The sequence below is a fragment of the Dysidea avara genome, chromosome 2 (assembly GCF_963678975.1).
Source record: "Dysidea avara chromosome 2, odDysAvar1.4, whole genome shotgun sequence".
Taxonomy (NCBI): Eukaryota; Metazoa; Porifera; class Demospongiae; order Dictyoceratida; family Dysideidae; genus Dysidea; species Dysidea avara.
Window position 1 is genome coordinate 39,663,783 of NC_089273.1, and position 19,659 is coordinate 39,683,441.

General features: G+C 38.3%; 1 protein-coding gene and 2 long non-coding RNA genes across 7 annotated transcripts; 2 read left to right on the forward strand and 1 right to left on the reverse strand.

Annotated features, from left to right (window-relative positions):
- Nucleotides 1-3,634: 3,634 nt before the first annotated feature.
- On the forward strand, nt 3,635-6,854 carry LOC136245164 (OTU domain-containing protein 5-A-like). The gene is made up of 5 exons (XM_066036670.1): nt 3,635-4,234; nt 4,298-5,469; nt 5,540-5,594; nt 5,943-6,091; nt 6,141-6,854. The coding sequence occupies exons 2-5, from the start codon at nt 5,161-5,163 to the stop codon at nt 6,669-6,671; spliced, it is 1,044 nt and encodes a 347-aa protein (XP_065892742.1). The 5' UTR covers nt 3,635-4,234; nt 4,298-5,160; the 3' UTR covers nt 6,672-6,854.
- A 174-nt stretch (nt 6,855-7,028) lies between these two features.
- On the reverse strand, nt 7,029-19,174 carry LOC136245172 (uncharacterized). The gene is made up of 3 exons (XR_010695792.1): nt 19,084-19,174; nt 12,973-13,036; nt 7,029-7,201 (listed from the first exon to the last, which is right to left on the reverse strand). It is a non-coding gene; the product is annotated as an uncharacterized lncRNA (long non-coding RNA).
- Nucleotides 8,821-11,115, forward strand: LOC136247298 (uncharacterized). 5 transcript variants are annotated; one of them, XR_010697327.1, is made up of 10 exons: nt 8,821-9,597; nt 9,748-9,791; nt 9,842-10,019; nt 10,069-10,128; nt 10,180-10,364; nt 10,404-10,559; nt 10,610-10,690; nt 10,742-10,829; nt 10,883-10,940; nt 10,992-11,115. It is a non-coding gene; the product is annotated as an uncharacterized lncRNA (long non-coding RNA). The 5 variants fall into 5 exon arrangements; XR_010697325.1 differs by having other exon boundaries at nt 10,415-10,559; XR_010697326.1 differs by having other exon boundaries at nt 10,069-10,124; nt 10,415-10,559.
- Nucleotides 19,175-19,659: the final 485 nt, after the last annotated feature.

Consider the following 19,659-nt stretch of genomic DNA (forward strand, 5'->3'; position numbering starts at 1 on the left):
TCGATGGCCTTTAACTAGATTCCTTTCAAACCACAAAAAGGCACTCCTACGATAGTTACTCCATCTACATAGCAATTTTCAGCTCATTCCTTCAAGCGGTTTACCCTGTGGGCGTGACAGACCTTCGACCTTATTTTACGCAAATAATCGGTCATAACTCCGTGAATGTTCATCGGATTCCTACCGAACTTGGTACTGAGATTCGCCTTAATGAGCCCTTTAAGTGTGCCGAATTTCAGCCAGATTGGAGCTCGCATTCATATTTTATTTCGGATTTTGCAAAGTGTGCGAAAAGAAGAAGTAGAAGAAAAAAACGAAGAAAAAAACCCAAACTTTGGCCGCTCGTATCTCAGAAATGGCTGGAACGATTTTCGTTACATTTGGAATGTGGACTCCCCTACCTAGGCGGCACATCTGTAGCAATTTTGGTTTCAATCGGATAAGGAATTACGGAGCTACAAAGGTGTGAAAATCGCGTTTACTTTCTTCCTGTAAATATACTCACGGTGTGGCGCGCCGGCTTCTTGGGCCGCACGACACACTACCGTGTGTCTATACCGTGTGTCTTGATAACTTGTAATGATAGCCAGAGGCAGCCTCTGCTATAGTTATACATAGATCACACATAATGACAACTGCATAATAACTTGTCGTTGATACTGTCCGCTATTGTTTACATTCCTTACAACTGTTGCAGTACCACTTCTTCCCTTTCTGGACTTTAGTATTGATACAGCTAAAATGGAACCATTCTTACCTTTTTCATTGTCACAGCGTACCATAGAGGCTCCATCATCCTTGCATCTACAATAACAGTAGACTGTAATCTTGATGAGGTTTGCATTGCTAGCTCTTCTTTTTCTAACAACTGGAAAGGGTTGAACTAATTACTCATCAAATCATTTGATTAAGTGTCTTCTCATCACACTTCGGTCGTAAACATAGCAGCTTGGATCCTCTCCATAAACCAGAGTTGTGGAATAAGCAGCTGCAAATACTCCACAGTCATCAGTACCAGCCTGCTTGTTTGTGCTAGCAAAATTGACAGAGATGGTTTCCTTTTTTGATTTCAGGAGTTTTGCTAGCTGAGCTTTGGTGTCCTCAGAGAGTGAAACATTGACAACTGTAAGATAGGTTGATTCGTCAGACTACTCTGGTTTTCTGTGATTTTTCTATTCTTGCTTGCCTTTGTAAAATGGAAATTAATTTTTCTTTTTGAATGAACATTGACTTCACTCTTATTTTGGAATATTGATTTCACCTCTTTGATAAAATTAGCTACAGAGTCTAATCTTGTGCCTGGGTGGAAATTCAAATGGACTTGAAGAAAATGAATTGTGCTCTGGACAGGCTGCAAATTTTCGCTCTACGTATTTTTCTACTTTTCAATAGAATTTCCTGGCTTCTCACTGGTGTCCATTGAAAAGAGAACCTCTATTTCATCATACCCTGCTGACATAACACAGTTAACAACGTATAGTGGAAGTTTCTGTTTCATTAAGCCCATTACTCTGGAATTCTTTTCTATTTGCTGATCTGTCTCATCCTCACCTGGTGAGTCGTTCGGTGTCTCATAATCAGATGCCTCATCCTGACTTCGAGAGGAAAGCTCGGGGGTAAAGGATGCAGAGCAAGGTGCAGAGTCACTTGAGTACAGAACTGATTACCTCGCTGATTGCTAACAATTAAAAAATTAGTTGAATTACAACAGTTGGCCAATTTATGCTCCAGTGCCCTTACTTTTGTGTTAAAGAGTCACTATCTCCTGATTTTGATGTGGCTTCGTGAAGTGCAGAGTGATCTTGGATCGAGCTTTCAACACGCCGCTGATTCAGAGTATTCGGCGATATAATAACAACAGAGCTACGAAGACAACTCTTAAGGACTTATCTAAAGGATGCTACTGCGGACTTACCTTTGTTCCGAAGAAATCCTTGCTACTGTGGCCAAGACTGTGGCTCCATGAATAGTAGTGGATTCCACGGTGTCGAGCGGCTTGCTATTGGCTTCGAGCTCGGAAGGGTAAGCGCCGGCCAGAGTCGAGGTTGTCGTTGGGTTTGCTTCCATCTTCGGTATCAATTTCAGTCGGTTTCAGTCGGAATTTTCACTGTTTGTAATCCTAGGTTAGCTGATGGAGAAGTAGACCACAACAAAAAATGTGCTAGAGAACACACGGGAATACGAGGAAAGAGTATCTCTCTTTTCACCCTATTTCATATCCCTGTGACGCAATCAGCGGAAATGTGATGTGAATGACACATCACAAATCACGTCTGATCACGTGATAAAAGTTCGTGTCCGGAGGTCACCGAACTGGTAGTCTTTCGCAGACTATGTTAGAGTTCCTGTACTCGCAGTATATTTATATCCTACCTTGCTGATATCGATTGTGGCTTCTACCAAACGTTTCAGCAACGTTATTTGTGTCCTAGTTGCCATGTACCTTGTCTGTCCCGCCAGTTTCGGATCGCGTGATGGTGACGCGGATACAATTCTGTGAAGAGTTCCCTTTCGGTAAGCAAGCAGGTATCACACCAGTAAAAAATTCTTTTTAGAGTGTGCCTGATAAATGCATTCTGGCTTGTCATACTATTAAAACAACCAGATAGTAGATTTATATTGCATTTTTCACATGTAATGCTCTTTATTCCTATACGGTGTCACAGGCTCCTAATTGGGTTACTCAATTTGGACTAATACGCAAGGGGAATTACTATGAAGGGTTTGTTGATGACATATCATTGGTGTTGGAAACACACAAGAGACAAACTGTGATCAGTTGGGGCACACGAAGATCAACCTTCAATAAAGACAAAGAAAATGCTTCCCCTGAAAATGCATTGCATTGATTGTAAATTTATAAGTTCTATTTATGTAGACCAAACAGTCACGTTTGTATTGGACATTGCACAATGGCCACCATGTTTCATTGAATGACACACCTTTCAATGTGATCAGTAAGAAAACTTTAGTAGACTGCCAGTTTGGCAATCGTTACTACAAGCGAAAGGAGTCAAAGTCAACCCGTCTTTGTTTACAGGGAACTCGCAAAAGAGAATGTCCTGCACACATCAATATATATGAATATGAATTGTTCCCAGAATATCAGTTTTCAAGTGCTGACAAACATTTATCCAAAAAAGCAGAAAATGAGCAAAGGAAACAGATGATGAATGCATTAAAAGTTGCACTTTCAACAAAAGAGATAATCAGTACTAACAGAAAGTGGTTTGTTTCTCTACCAAATAATGATGCTCACGAAAAATCACATCCAATTGGAATATCAAGTGGAGCTGAAGTTACACAGAAAGTAAGCCCAATGATTGCCAACAAGATTGAAGACTTTGTGAAAGAAGGAATGACTGATCCATGTGAAATAAGACGAGCATTGAGTGCTTATGTCAAATCATATGCGGTTGACTGTACACCACAGGCTTTAGATCGGGCTTACTTTCCCACATTAGATGATATCCGTAATCATGTGTATCGTACTAAAACTGCACTTCAACTGTCAAAATTTGACCAGCAAAACCTGTCTTTGATGATTAAAGAGTGGCAGACAACTCAACCATTGACAAATCATTATTTTTGTCCATACAAAAGTGGTGGCAAAAATAAACAGCAATGCAGTGTCAATGATGGAGGTAATTCTCAGGATGAAACTAGTGAGTTTCTATGGGTTCATCAAGAGCAATGGCAGAAGGATCTTCTCATTTGCTATGGTAACACAATATGTTTGATGGACGCTACGTACCGAACCACAAAGTATGACTTGCCGCTGTTTTTCATTTGCGTAAAAACTAATTGCAATTACATGGTAGTAGCAGAATTTATTGTGGCATCAGAAGGGATAGATGCAATAGCAGAGGCTCTACAGATCCTTCAAGGGTGGAACCCATCCTGGAACCCACCTTACTTCATCACTGACTATTCAGATGCTGAAATTGGTGTGCTTGAAGAAGTTTTCTGCAATACTATAGTGTACATTTGTGACTTTCATCGTGAACAAGCATGGACTAGATGGATTCATGACAGGAAGCATGGTTTGTCACGAAGTGATGGTGACTTACTGTTACAAATGTTGCGAGATTGTGCATGGGCACCATCAGGTGGACAGGACGCACTAGACCGGCATTACCTGGAGGCTGTAGAAACACTCTGTTCATCTTCGATTTGGGAAAACAATTTTGCTGTCCAACATTGGTTGAACAACAACTGGCTCAACATTCCCAAGGTACACATATATTGTTACCATGCAGTACTATGTATTTTATAAAATTTGTGTTTTCCCTTGTAGAGGTGGGCACATGCTTTCCGGTAAGAGAATTATCATGCTGCTTGTGAAACAAACAATGGGACCGAATCTCAAAATAAATTGCTTAAGTACAGTTATCTTCCTAAGAAGAAAGCAATGACTCTTTCTGCATTAGCCAGAGTACTTGTTGAGAGTTTTTTACCAGATATGCACCAAAAATATGTGATGAATAATTTAAAGGCATCAGAGTGGTATCGCCAGTACAATTCATTTGTACCAGTTTTCCTCCGGGGTAGACCTCGCACCCTAATCGCTCACTGTTTAGAATGTCAAGCTTGTGCAAAGAAGTATGATAGCACAGACATAGTACCTAGCACTCAGAAAGGTGTTTTCACTCTCATAAAGCCAAGTGGTAGGAGCCATACCATTGATTTTGGAATTGAAGGTGAACCTAGTTGCACTTGTAAGGATTGGAAGAAATGGAAGATTCCGTGTAAGCATTTTTTTGGAGTCTTCAATACAAATAAAGAGTGGGGATGGAACTCTTTACCACCGTCATATTTACAGAGCGCTTATTTGTTCTGTGACACACGTACAACATGTTGTTTATATCAGGAGTTTGGTGTATGGGAGTCATCAACAGAACAGGAAGCAGAAATAAATGAGATTAGCACAGAGAGCACTGAAGTGCAACCTCAGATAACAGAATCAGTTCAGTCTATTGAAGAATCACAGCAGAAGTTATCACAGCCAGAAGAATGCACAAATGCATTGATTGGTTCTGACCAAGCTGAAGTAGATCTCACTGATGAGCCATATAGGAAGAAAGTAAGCATGATCTATAACTGTCACATTATAAACATTGTTTTTATATACAGAAGAAGCTATCATTGCCTTTGGAAGTCATGAAAGTGCAGGCAAATTTGAAGAGGACTGAAAACCTAACTTATCAGTATTCTGAAGATCAGGTTGATCTTGTGACAGACCTTAACAAAGAAACAGAGGAATTGTTTAACAGATTCCAGTCTTATTTACCTAAAAAAGATGGTTTGGTGATGAGGCCTAGGGGAAATCAAAGTGTTGTCATCATGAAAAGAAAGATCCGGAAAGCTAAACTATCACTGGTTTGCTCATCATTACCTACCCCAGCAAAAAGGCAAAAACCTTCAACACAACATGTTGGCAGTATTGCAGATCGGAAAAGGAAACTACAGGTATAAAAATCATAAATGTACTTTACATAATATTATTTATACTATACATTATTATGCTACATGGATATAGGATAGTGGTAAACATGCTGCAAGTACTACCTCAAGTGTGAAAGCATTGCGGCCTAGTAAGTACATTAAAGCCACTTCTACTGAATTGTATGTTTCTCAGCTCTAACTCAGCCGAGTATACTATGTCAATAGTAGGAATTTTTTGGAATGAAGTCATACGGTAGCTAAGCTACATTGTGATTGCTGTGCCACACTTCAGTAGCCAGCTATATAATGTGAAAATATCCAGAGTCCCATACTTTGTTGTAAAGTTAAAAGTAACTTGCAACTTCACGTACTTGTAAGGTGATTACGTGATGCATGTAAACATATGCACTGAAAACTATAGAGTCAGTCGGGCCTGAGAAACAAAAAAAATAATTTAAGTTGTCTACTTAATTAGTTATACTATATTCACTTAAAAGGTCGCAACAAAGGATGTGGAGATTGTGATGGGTGCACAGCAGAGAATTGTGGAAGATGTAAGCATTGCAGGGATATGAAGAAATTTGGAGGCAAAGGACGAAGAAAGCAAAAGTGCTTGGCTCATTGTTGTACCCTGCAGCATAAGAAAGTATGAATTGTATCAATAGCAGTACAAATGTCAACAATTCCATTTACAGAACAATACAGGAGGATTTGAGGACCCAGAAAGTTCATTGAAAGATGTACAGAGAAAGCTACTACCCATATGTGCTGATGGAAACTGTATGTTTCGATCGTTTTCTGTAATAATGTATGGTTCAGAGGTATTTCACACAAAAGTTCGAATGGTACTACACAAGTACATCATGGAAAACCAAAAAGATTTTAGTACATATGTGTCTGGAGAAATGGTAACTCACTTGAAGAGCTCAATGGAGCTTGGAAGATGGGGAACTCACGTGGAATTAAAGGCAGCAGCTGGAATTACTCAACTGCCAATCTATGTTTATACTCCAACATTAAGGGCAGATGGACAGTATGCTTGGAACAAGATAGTGCCTTGCACACATTCCCCACCATTGGATACAGTTTCTATTCCTGATCACTTGAAAGATCTGGGCTTAAATCATATCGAACTATGTCACACTAAAGGGATACATTATGACATAATTGTTTGTGCAGATGGTTCCTACCCTGGAGACATTCCAAAACACACCTTTTGTATGTGAAAAGTCAGCTACTGTAACACTTCATTAGTATGCAACATTAAATTACTGTTTTGTATGTATGTATGCATCATCTATCCATTACTCCATTAAATGCTCACTAATAGATTTTATACTGTCATGTGTGATCCCTATTGTGATCCCTAAAATAACTGACTTGTGGAAGAAATGTAATAAACTACAGTATTTTGCCATATTGGACATTCCAAAGTCACCTGTATGATTACTGTTGGTATGTCAAAGTTATTATAAAATAACATACCAATATGAACATGTATACACATAGCTATGTACATCATGAATGAATATTTTTTTAAATCAGCTCAACTTACTGCTTGAAAGGGTGAAAGCCTGCACAGTGTAATTCTGCATGGCTATACCGTGCTATACAAAAAGAACCCTGGCAGGCTTTCTAAACAAATTGCATAACAATCACACTGTATGTATAACGTCAAATATTTGTCCTGTAAGTCAGCTCAGCATAGTCCATTTGGTTGTCATGAATCTGCCATGGATAGGTATGGGACAGTAACCTGGTAGCAACATACGTAATAATGAGTGCTTGTATTCTACAACATCACATGCTATGTAGGCAGAGGAGTTTGGTCATTAAACAACCACTACTGGAATTTGTTAGTGTTAATTACATATTTTCAAAGTCAAGATGACAATTGAGTGATAAGGTATTACCCCTATAGTACCACACATCAATTTCTACACATGTGATATCGGTATTATCCCCATGGATTTCAAGTGCGATTTGTATGCCTGGAGTGGTGGAGTTGAAAGGAACAGACTGGCTGAATAGAAGAGGCCAGTGGCAAAAAAAGACAAGTGCCATTTGAAAATCTAGGTTACCACATAGTGGGCATTAAACATATTTTGGGGCATAATTGAATTATTGTGATATTTAATAAAAAATAATTTGAAACTGTCACGAACTTTTAAATTCTGTTGTTTATTTACAGTGTTGGGGGTAACGTACGTAATGCATTATGTAATAATTATTACTTTTGTAGTAACGAAGTAATATAACAAAATAATTATGCTGTAAAAACAGGTAATATAACTCAATATATACTTGCAAATGTAACATGTTACCTAAGTAATGAAGTTACTGTAACAAGTCTAATATTATGTAATATTACTACTTTAAGTAACGAAGTTATATACTTCACTAATCTCGTTAGTAATCCACTGAGTAACGCCTAGCCACAACGAAGTAATGAAGCCTATCAAATGAAGCCTATTCACCAGCTTTTTGCTTATAACCAAGATTTACACATTGTCCAACAATGCAATCATGTCATGTGATAAAGTGGTAGTTTCACATGTGACAGCTTAAGGCTGTGGACACAAAGTAATATAATATGTAATAATATTATAGTTACTTTATTATATGGGTAATATGTAACTGTAACTAAAATAGTTCAGCTGCAAGTAATATGTAACGAGTTACATTTAAAAAGGTAACTGTCCCAACACCGTTTACTTACTTAGTGACAACATTACAGATTAACGCAAATTTTTAGAAAATGGAAAATCTAAAATGGCACATGTCCCCTGTTTTCACTGACCCCTTTAATTAAAGCACAATCTTGATAACCTCAATGATGGCTTGGTTTTACTTTCAATACAAATGCTGTAAGTGTCTTGCATGTGGGCAAGTAAAAAACTTATAACGCTTTGTTACCTACTGTCAAACTCACAATACATAGATATAATAAAGGAGTTTTAAAAGCGAATGAAGACCTAGAAAAAAACTATCTACTGTCTGGAAATTACTGTCTGGAGATGTGAAGAATTTCTAAATGTCTTAGCAAATGGTTAATTAATTTATTTACAGTAAAGGCACTAAACTACACATTGCAATTTAATATTAACACATCTGTATTGAGACGGCTTAAACATGACAGCTATTGATGTGCATGCATGCCTTGGTATACCCTAAATGTGTAATCATTGTAGTAAGCTGTCAACTGTGGTACATATGTATAGAGGTGTGCCAATACTGGTATCAGTATAATATCAGTGGTATTATTATAGGATCAGTATTAGAAATTCAAAACTGCTGATACTACCAGTGGACACTCACCAGATTTACAGAATCTTGAACCATCAGTAACTAAGTTCCAGGAGCAAATAACACTGTGAAAAAAGAGGAATATAAGATGGTATATCTAATGGCTTAAACTATACAAATAATCTCAGTATAGTCTTGCATTATACTAACTATCTTATACTTTAGTATAAACCCCATCTTATATTATGGGAAACAGATTATATTTTAGTTTAATACACATTCTTTGTATGGCTTTGTTTACTTAACTAAATGTGATAACTTTTTAGCTTCACCATCAGGTCTCATTATTGTCTCATTTTTAGCTTCACCATCTCATTATAAGCATCTCATGTGACTTAAGATTTTTTTTACTGTACCAAACAAAGTCATGATGATTTTACAATAAGTAGCTACACTTCTGTTAATCACTATAGCTAGCTAACTAGCTTCAGTTTGTTGTGATAATTTCATACGCACACATTTTCATATAGCAAAGCATATAATACCACTAAAATTAATTATTCAATCTAAGAGACATACAAATCTAGATTTTCTTGCACAGTTAGCACACCTGCAAAAGTTCGTAGTAATGCTTGTTTAAAATTGAAGGGGTCAGTGGTGTGCGCATGCGTATTAGGTGCAATTAAGTCGCCATCTTTGTCGCTATTGTTGTATCAGAGGTTGTAAATGTGAGTGATACGACGGTGTATCTCGCGGAGAGAGTGTGCGCGATCGGCGCTATCGTCCAATGAGCCACGATGATAGTTATGGACCACAACTGTACATCCATGCTGGCTGTAGTGGTGAAGTGGCGCGGCCAAGTGGACAATTCCTTCGATGGCAGCAATCAAAAACAGCTCTAGATGAGTAAGTATTAGACTAAAATGATAGCTTGTACGATAGGTTTAGCCGTATTAAATTGTTTATTGTGTATTGTATGACAATGGCCTGCAAACGATTCAACTTTGGTGTTGCTGTGTACGTATTACATGTTTTCAGTATATCCTGTTATCTCAGCTTATGGCGGATGACGAGTGGACACAGTTCATCAGCCATCAACGGTAAGAGTATACATGGTCTGCTCTTACGATTTTGTATATTATCTCTTCAGAGGTACAGTTTCTTGTCGAACCTCTTGGTTATACAGGCTGTCAGTGTACAACATCTGCAGTGTTAGTTTCCTTCAATGGCAGCTGCTTCCTTTAAAGAATCTGGTAGTGACCATATGCGGACAGTTTTGTTCTTTTTTCACGGAGTTGATCAACGTCATCTTCTAATTACTTACAGCTGTAAGTGCATTAAGCCTGATTGTGTTTTTATTCATTCTCTTTTCAATAGGGTAGAATTACAGACTTGGTCTCAGTTCTAGGAGATTCTTCTTATTGCTAACATCTGTAAGTAAGTACACTGAGAGTGTCTAGTATACAATTTATATTTACCTTCGTTTAGGTTTGTGGAAACTGGTCTCATTTCTTCCGGGAACCGGTCTCATTTCTTTATGTTTTTCACTACTTTTTATCAACAGCTGATGGCTGCTACCTTGTCTGGTACTGTAAATGAGTTGAGTGTTTTCAAGAACCTGTTCCGTCTTGTTTGTCCTTATTTCACTGACCATGCTCGTATTGCTAACAAAAGTAAGTTCACTGAGAGTATGCAAATTATATTATATTTAGTCTTGTTTCAGTTGTACTTAGTGATTACAAGATTCTTGGACTTGGTTATCAGTGTATAAGATGCTTCTTGTGAGCTTACGTAACACGTTAGCCCAACAAAGTGACATACTAAGTGCATGGCTGTTTTATGTCTGGTTAGACTCACTGATAACACCTGTAAGTGTACCAAATAATCCAGAATATGAATTATGTTTGCCTCCATTTAGGGTTGTGAGACCTGGTCTTATTAGACTTGTCTTAGATGTACATGGATTGTCGGTCTCAGTTTTAAAAGATTGTTACAAACTGTAAGTACAGTGATTGTTCAGTATACGCATTATATTTACCATCTTTAATAGAGTTGTGGGACCTAGCCGCCGTTCTACATGGTAATACTAGGTTTCCAGACAAGGTCTCAGTTTTATGAGATTCTTATTGTTGCAAACTGTAAGTCCAACGATTATCCAGAATACACATTATATTTACCATCTTTGTATTAGAGCTGTGGGAGACGACTATCAGATTGTCATAGAGTTCTACATAGTGATGATAATACAGGTAATTTGTAATGGAACTTGTGAATTGTATTTACTGTCTTACCTGCTGCAGTTGGATAAAGACTGATAAATGACGAAATTGATTTGATACTGCCATGGCCAAGGAGACATTGATTTACTAGCTGTACTTATTGTGGTTTTAACATATTTACAGAATTAAATTCATTACAAATATATTTATAGAAACTATTTAATTAAAGTAGCCACAGATTATAGGAAAGTAAAAAAGTACAGTAGTATAGTAGCCAATATATGGTTGAAATAGGCTTAGTATAGTCTGATAATACACCGCACTATACTAGTGATTTAATCTCTAATATATGACTGTCTTAAATGTATTCAATAAGCTTGCTATAGTAAAGTCCTAATCTAATAATATATGCTGTACTATTTCATTCCAATACTAACATAATAAGACTGTTATAGACCTTATTATTCTGAGCTTTTTTCACAGTGTAAGCTTGCTGGGTTAACAAAGTAGCCTATACAAAGCCTTTGTTGGTCTTCTCCAAGTATTGATACACTTGCTTCGTGTGTAGCAACACAGAACAACTATGGGTATTTGTGACTAAATGACAGCAAATTTATTCCTCAGAAAGAAGCTCAAGTGTGAAAGTTTTATAGTGGTATATAAGCGAAATACAAGGATTAGATTCAGTTTACTTAAGAGTGCCTGACTTTCAGAAAGATTTTTTGAGTTTTATTGTCTTGATGGCTTAGTATCGGCAGATGAGTCTGAGATGACATCACTATAAGTACTGGCATCAGAAGTATCAGTAAAAAGTTGTATCAGTACACCTCTACATATGTACAGCAATTTTTTGTGATTTTCATAGGGTTTTGAAAAAACGTTCTAGTTTCAGATACTTCAAAATTTTTACATATACTCATTATTTTCTGGAAGAAGATAGACATGTCTAAAATTTGTATCAGGGGATTTTTGAAGTTTTTTTAGTTATTGTTCTATGACATCATGAACTCAGATTATGGATTTTTCAGTGAAATTTGTTTAAAAACGCTATTTATAAAAGTGTACTCTAAGACATTGCAAACATGTATAACCACAATAAGGGAATAAATTGTTAAAAATACTAATGAGTATACTACTGCTTGAAAGTATAATGTACATTGTAGAATGCAGGATATAGAAGAAATGCATGGGCAGGCGAGTAGAAAACTTTTGGTAGTTTATGCCTGGTTGCACTATACACATTCTTGAATGGGTAAACCACTAGTTCATTACTATAATATGACAGCCCTTGTTAATATGTGACTGGTCTTATTGCTATGACAGCAGGTGTCACTATAAGTCAATCCAGCTAGGCTAAATTGGTCTGCTTAAGCTTGTTGCTATTTTAAGCTCAGTAGCAAGCCATTCCAGTTGTCTAGGGCTTTGAAGGATTCTGGTAAACTTGTAAGTGTACAGCTCATTGTTGTTGGATTTGTACAATTTTTTAGGTTTGAGCCTTGAATATGATATATGCAATAAATTTGGCCCGATTCATTTCTATTATTTCTTCAATTTTGTAAACATTTTTGCTCTTACTATCAATGGTTCAAGCTATGGGGTGTGTGTTTATATCTGTACCAAGTTTTCTAATGTAACATTATACATATATTTACACGATTTACTCTAATAAAGTATTTTCCAGAACATCACTGTACAGAAAAGTTCCCAATAGTGAACCCCACCTTTTCGAGATATTTTTCTGGAGGCAGACTGCATTTGGCAAGCTGCAGTAGGGGAGAGTTACAGCACTCTGTATACTTAAACCTGAGTTTCTCAATAGGTGATCATACTGATTTTCACAGAGACTGTAGTTGCATAACGACGCATATACCCTATTTGCTTGATTAAATGCCACAACATTTATTAAAGTAGTTGAAAAAATTGATTGACTTTGAAATTGATCGTTACTCTACAAATGGTATTTAAGCCATTCATTCTGAATTGCTTGCTCACCGCTAAAGTGCGACTACCAGCTTCTAACCAAGTAAATACTGTATGTTGTATAACACACCAAGTGACTTACCATGGCTCAACATGTACTCTCTGGCTGGAATCAATCCAACTGTTCTGCCAAAAAATCACCACACCTACAAAATGATTGACATATGTAACTAGATTTTAGAAAACTAACACTTTGGTGCTCTTGATAGATGATTTCAAGTCATCGTAACTTACATAGGGTAGCAAATGTGAGATTAAAACTTGTGCTGGCTTAATATTGCATCTGGTATTCCCTGTGCTGATTATGACTAGCTTCCTGTTGAGCTTACCACCATATCAGATATGTAGAATTTGAGGAAAATAACTTTAGTAATCACTTTACACATCATGCAGGCCTAGCAGCTCCTAAAAGCTGACGTATTATGATGAAATTTGAGCCTGAGTCTACAAGCAGCTATAACATCTAGATAACCACAGTGAATCTCACATCATGTAAGACACTTTGGTATATACTAGTATTTATGTAAGCAACTAGGTTAATTGCAAACCAGGTGCCATGTTTCATAATATTATTTCCATAGAACTTATGTTCTGTATTACTCAGTTAAGTGTACTACACACAGGCTAACCAGACACACACACAGGCACACACTCTCTCTCCATAGTCAAATTTGCAGTGTGACAGGTGCCTAGCCTACTACTACTATTACTGTACTGTTTACAGCAGGACAATGAGGTCACCAACGCCCACGCAAACCCCCAAAATCATGTACAAGAATCCCAATATTTCTTTTTAAATTTGTGACTGGGCCTGCGAAAATAGGGCATGTGGGCACATGATTTTTGCCTACTTTTTAAATGTTTCATCACTCATAACTTTTTGTACCATTACGTTATGGCAATGTAATTTTCAGCTCATAATAAGCATTTAATTGGCTATATAATGCAAGTTACAGAATGCAAATATTCTATTCCAATACTGAGATATGACCTGTAACATGATGGGGTGTAGTTTGTGCCCACATGCCCTGTTTTCGCAGGCCCGGTCACATTTGTATTTCAATATTTGTAAATGCAGTATTGAACTTTTTGGTCTTGCATAGAACCCCTCCACAGGAGCCTCAGCAGAAGTATAGGAGTTCTTTGAACAGAATAATGATATAACAAAACACCTAGCAGTTATTAGCTAGCTACCTCAAATAATTAAGGATTTCTACATAATTTATATAATCATAGGTAGATAATCTATGATATAATGGATTTCTAATTGGAGTTCTCAGATAGTGTGGCTGCAAGAGTCCCCAAGGTCGTAGGCAGGTGGGATTCATCACAGGGGGGGTTCGGGTGGTTCGGACGAACCCCCCTTTCAGAGACAGAATTTTTAAAAATTAAAAATCACACCAAATCTTACAGCCATAGAGCCCTCTGGTAGCTACTTGCCCTCTGGCGCTCCTCTGTACTACTCTTGAGAGTCACATCACACTAATGTTGAACCATTGCAAATTATATCTAATGCATCACGTGATTAATTGCGCACGTGATGCATGGTTGAAATGGCGCGAGTAAAATGGCGAAGGAATGTTCAATGATTGGCTGAGACATGTTACAAGGGATGAGCTGCTAAACTTGAGCGGTCGTGTTACACATGTGTGAGGTTAGCAGAAACTGTGAATTGTTGATGTATATTTACCTGATGAATGCTGTTTATTTGTTACATGTTGTGGGCACGTGATGTCACGAACATACTGGAGCACAAGCCAAGTCTGATTTTATTGACCATCAACAGGTGGACCGGCCGAGAATCAAGACACACGGTAGTGTGTCGTGCGGCCCAAGAAGCCGGCGTGCCACCCGTGAGTATATTAACAGGAAGAAACAAAACGCAATTTTCACACCTATGTAGCTCTGTGATCCATTATCCGATTGGAACCAAATTTGCTAGAGAGGTGCCGGCCAGCAAGGGGAGTCTACACACCAAATTTGAAGAACATCACTCCTGCCATTTCCGAGATACGAGCGAACAAAATGTAGTTTTAATTTCTTCGTTTTTTTCTTCTTCTTCTACTTCTTCATTTCGCACACTTCGCAAAATCCGCCATAAAACACGAATGCGTGCTCGGATCGGGCTGAAATTTGGCACACTTAAAGAGCTCATTAAGGCGGATCACTGTGCGAACTTTGGTAGGAATCCGATAAACATTCACGGAGTTATGACCGATTATTTGCGTAAAATAAGGTCGAAGGTCTGTCACGCCTACAGGGTAAACTCCTTTCAGGAATCAGTTGAAAATTGCTATGTGGATGGAGCAACCATCGTAGGAGTGCCTTTTTGTGGTTTGAAAGGAATCGGGACAAAGACCACGGAGATATGACACAAAACCCGACCTGTGTCAAAATTACGCAATCGATTTTTATGAATAAAAAAACTATTAGTTTTCGTGTCTATCAGGAAAACCGCTTGGAGCAATGAACTGAAAATCAGTCTGTAGCTGGAATAATCATCATAGAAAGTCCTTGCAGTAGTACAGAAGAATCGGATTACAAACCACTGAGTTATGATTCGAAAGGCAACTACGTGTAGCAAATGCGAGATCGAGATACTCTAATAGAACAGTCACCCTAATAAAGCATTCAGCTGCATTTATAATTTACTCAATTATATTATATTGCAAGTTATTCTGTAGGGAATTCAACTACAAACAAGTCACCCTGTAGTCATATCAGCCAGAAGAAGGTACCTAATAGAGAGTTCAGCTACAAAGAAACCATCATGTAGAGAATTCAGCTACAAACAAATGACCCTGTAGAAAGATCAGCTAGAAGAAGTCACCTTGTAGAGAGTTCAGCTGCAAAGAAACCATCATGTAGAGAGTTCAGCTGTAAACAAATCACGCTGTAGAGAACTCAGCTACAAACAAACATGCCCTGTAAAAAGATCAGCTAGAAGAAGTTACCTTATAGAGAGTTCAGCTACAAAGAAACCACCATGTAGAGAGTTAAGCTCCAAACAAATCAGCCGGTAGAAAGTTCAGCTATGAACAGATCACCCTGTTGAGAGTTCAGTTAGAAATTAGTCATCCTGTAGAGAGATCAGCTAGAAGTATCACCTTGTAGAAAGTTCAGCTACAAACAAATCACCTGTAGAGAGTTCAGATACAAACAAATCACCCTGTAAAGAGATCAGCTAGAAGAAGTCACCTTGTAGAGAGTTCAGCTATAAAGAAACCACCATGTAGAGAGTTCAGCTGCAAATAAATCCCCTGTAGAGAGATCAGCTAGAAACAAGTCACCCTGTAGAGAGTTCAGCTAGAAGAAGTCACATTGTAGAGAGTTCAGCTACAAAGAAACTACCATGTAGAGAGTTCAGCTGCAAACAAATCACCCTGTAGAGAACTCAGCTACAAACAAATCGCCCGGTTGAAAGATCAGCTAGAAGAAGTTATCTTGTAGGGAGTTCAGCTACGAACAGATCACCCTGAAGAGAGTTCAGCTACAATCAAATCGCCCTGTAGAGAGTTAAGTTACAAAGAAACCACCATGTAGAGAGTTCAGCTGCAAATAAATCCCCTGTAGAGAGATCAGCTAGAAACAAGTCACCCTGTAGAGAGTTCAGCTAGAAGAAGTCACATTGTAGAGAGTTCAGCTACAAAGAAACTACCATGTAGAGAGTTCAGCTGCAAAAAAATCACCTTGTAGAGAATTCAGCTACAAACAAATCACCCTGTAGAAAGATCAGCTAGAAGAAGTTACCTTGTAGAGAGTTCAGCTACAAATAAATCACCCTGTAGATAATTCAGCTACAAACAAATCACCTGTAGAAAGATCAGCTAGAAGAAGTTACCTTGTAGAGAGTTCAGCTACAAAGAAACCACCTGTAGAGAGTTCAGCTGCAAACAAATCACCTGTAGAGAGTTCAGCTAGAAACAAGTCACCCTGTAGAGAGATCAGCTAGAAACAAGTCACCCTGTAGAGAGTTCAGCTAGATGAAGTCACATTGTAGAGAGTTCAGCTACAATGAAACTCCCATGTAGAGAGTTAGGCTGCAAACAAATCACCCTGTAGAGAACTCAGCTACAAACAAATAGTCCCTGTAAAAAGATTAGCTAGAAGAAGTTACCTTGTAGAGAGTTCAGCTACAACAAAACCACCATGTAGAGAGTTCAGCTACAAACAAATAACCTGTAGAGAGTTCAGCTAGAAACAAGTCACCCTGTAGAGAGATCAGCTAGAAACAAGTCACCTTGTAGAGAGTTCAGCTAGAAGAAGTCACATTGTAGAGAGTTCAGCTACAAAGAAACTACCATGTAGAGAGTTCAGCTGCAAACAAATCACCCTGTAGAAAGTTCAGCTATGAACAGATCACCCTGTAGAGAGATCAGCTAGAAACAAGTCACCCTATAGAGAGTTCAGCTAGAAGAAATTACCTTGTAGAGAGTTCAGCTACAAAGAAACCACCATGTAGACAGTTCAGCTGCAAACAAATCACCCAGTAGAAAGTTCAGCTATGAACAGATCACCCTGTTGAGAGTTCAGTTAGAAACAAGTCATCCTGTAGAGAGATCACCTAGGAGTATCACCTTGTAGAGAGTTCAGCTATAAAGAAACCACCATGTAGAGAATTCAGCTGCAAACAAACACCCTGTAGAGAACTCAGCTACAAACAAATCACCCTGTAGAAAGATCAGCTAGAAGAAGTTACCTTGTAGGGATTTCAGCTACAAACAAATCACCCTGTAGAGAGTTCAGCTGCAAACAAATCACCCTGTAGAGAGTTCAGCTAGAAGAAGTCACCTTTCAGAGAGTTCAGCTACAAAGCAACCACCATGTAGAGAGTTCAGCTACAAACACATCACCCTGTAGAGAATTCAGCTACAAACAAATCGTCCTGTAGAGAGACCAGCTAGAAACAAGTCACCCTGTAGACAGATCAGCTAGAAGAAGTTACCTTGTAGAGAGTTCAGCTGCAAACAAATCACCCTGTGGAGAATTCAACTACAAACAGATAACCCTGTAGAGAGTTCAGCTAGAGTCAAGTCACCCGTTAGAGAGAATCCTGTATAGAGTTCATCTACGTACAAGCAGATCACCCTGTAGAGTGTTCAGCTACATTTCAAGTCACCCAGTTGAGAGATCAGCTGCAAATTATCCTGTGGGGATTAATTGACATGTAATAAATATATGCTCTCTTTTTATATTATGAACTCTTGATATATGCATTATATATATATAATTTGTACATTTACTGATAAAATCAGAATGAGTTAAAGTATTTATTAAATCTGCTTCATCTTTTTCTTTTTCCTGTGGTAAAGAAAAATATAGGTTAAAAAGCCCCAAAGCTGGCCATAGGCCAGCTTTGGGGTATACAAATACAAAAAGAAGTGAAATCTAATCAAAAAACAGCCAAGCTGTAAAAAAGGAGTGCGGCCTTTGAAAAGGCTATGGTGAAAAAAGATGTGAAATCCAAGGTGGCGGCCAAGAAATGGCTGTGATGGTAGGTTAATGGTAAAAATTTTAATAACGATAATTCAGGTGAATTTTGCGCCAATTGACCAAGCGGCACCAAATTCACCTGAATTGTCGTTATTAAAATTTTTACCATTAACCTACCATCACAGCCATTTCTTGGCCGCCACCTTGGATTTCACATCTTTTTTCACCATAGCCTTTTCAAGGGCCGCACTCCTTTTTTACAGCTTGGCTGTTTTTGATTAGATAATGTATACCTGGAAAGTATTGCCAACTAAGGGACTCGAGTGTGGAGGTCTTCCATGTGCTAGGAAATTGAAGTTGGCTGTCAGTGTATTGTCTGAAAGTGAAGATTAGTTAATTTTACAATAGGTTTAGTTATAGTTTCTATAAGCTGCATAAACAGCAGTGTGTAGGTTTTAGCTAGTTAAAAACACAAACATCACCTTTTTGTATTATTCACTAAGGGCACGTTTTGTGTATGCATCGTTTTCGTCCAAACGTGCGTCGTAGTCTAGGGGAAGCATCCAGGCCTTCCCCTTAAGACATTCCAATTTAAATCCGAACCCCCTTCAAAAAAGTCCTGGCTACGCCCCTGGTCTCAGGCCATTGGCAGTCTCTCAAGCAGGACTAGTAACCCCTGGTAAGGCAGCATGTAACAAGCAAGTCTTACAAGTGAAGATGAGAGCATATTAAGTCACCAACCCAGTACTCTACAACTTACTGTGATATGCTTTCTTTCTTTCAAGTTTTGTTCTTGGGTCTTCATTCCTTCACCAATCATTCACCCCTTCAACCATCATGACATGAACATAAAGACACACGGTAGTGTGTCGTGCGGCCCAAGAAGCGGGCGCGTAACACCCGTGAGTATATTGACAGGAAGAAAGAAAACGCAATTTTCGCACCTCCGTTGCTCTGTGCTTCCTAGATGAAACAAGACGATTTTTGCTGTGGACATTCCCTCCAACTGCAGTACTCCACATTCCAAATTTGAGCGAAATCGCTTCGCGCGTTCCCGAGATATGCGACTACAAAAATTGGCTCAGTTTCTTCGGTTTTTAATCTTCTTATTTTTCCTTTTCTTGTCGCACACTTACAAAAATTGCTATAAAACTCGAACGCCATATCCGATTGCATTGAAATTTGGCACACAGAAGGGGATATAAAGGTGCATCTCGGTACCAACATTGGCTGGAATACGATAAACAGGCAAAGAGTTATGAGAGATTATTCACAAAAATTAACACCAATATGTTGTCACGCCTACAGGGTAAACCGCGTATGGGAAGAAGCTGAA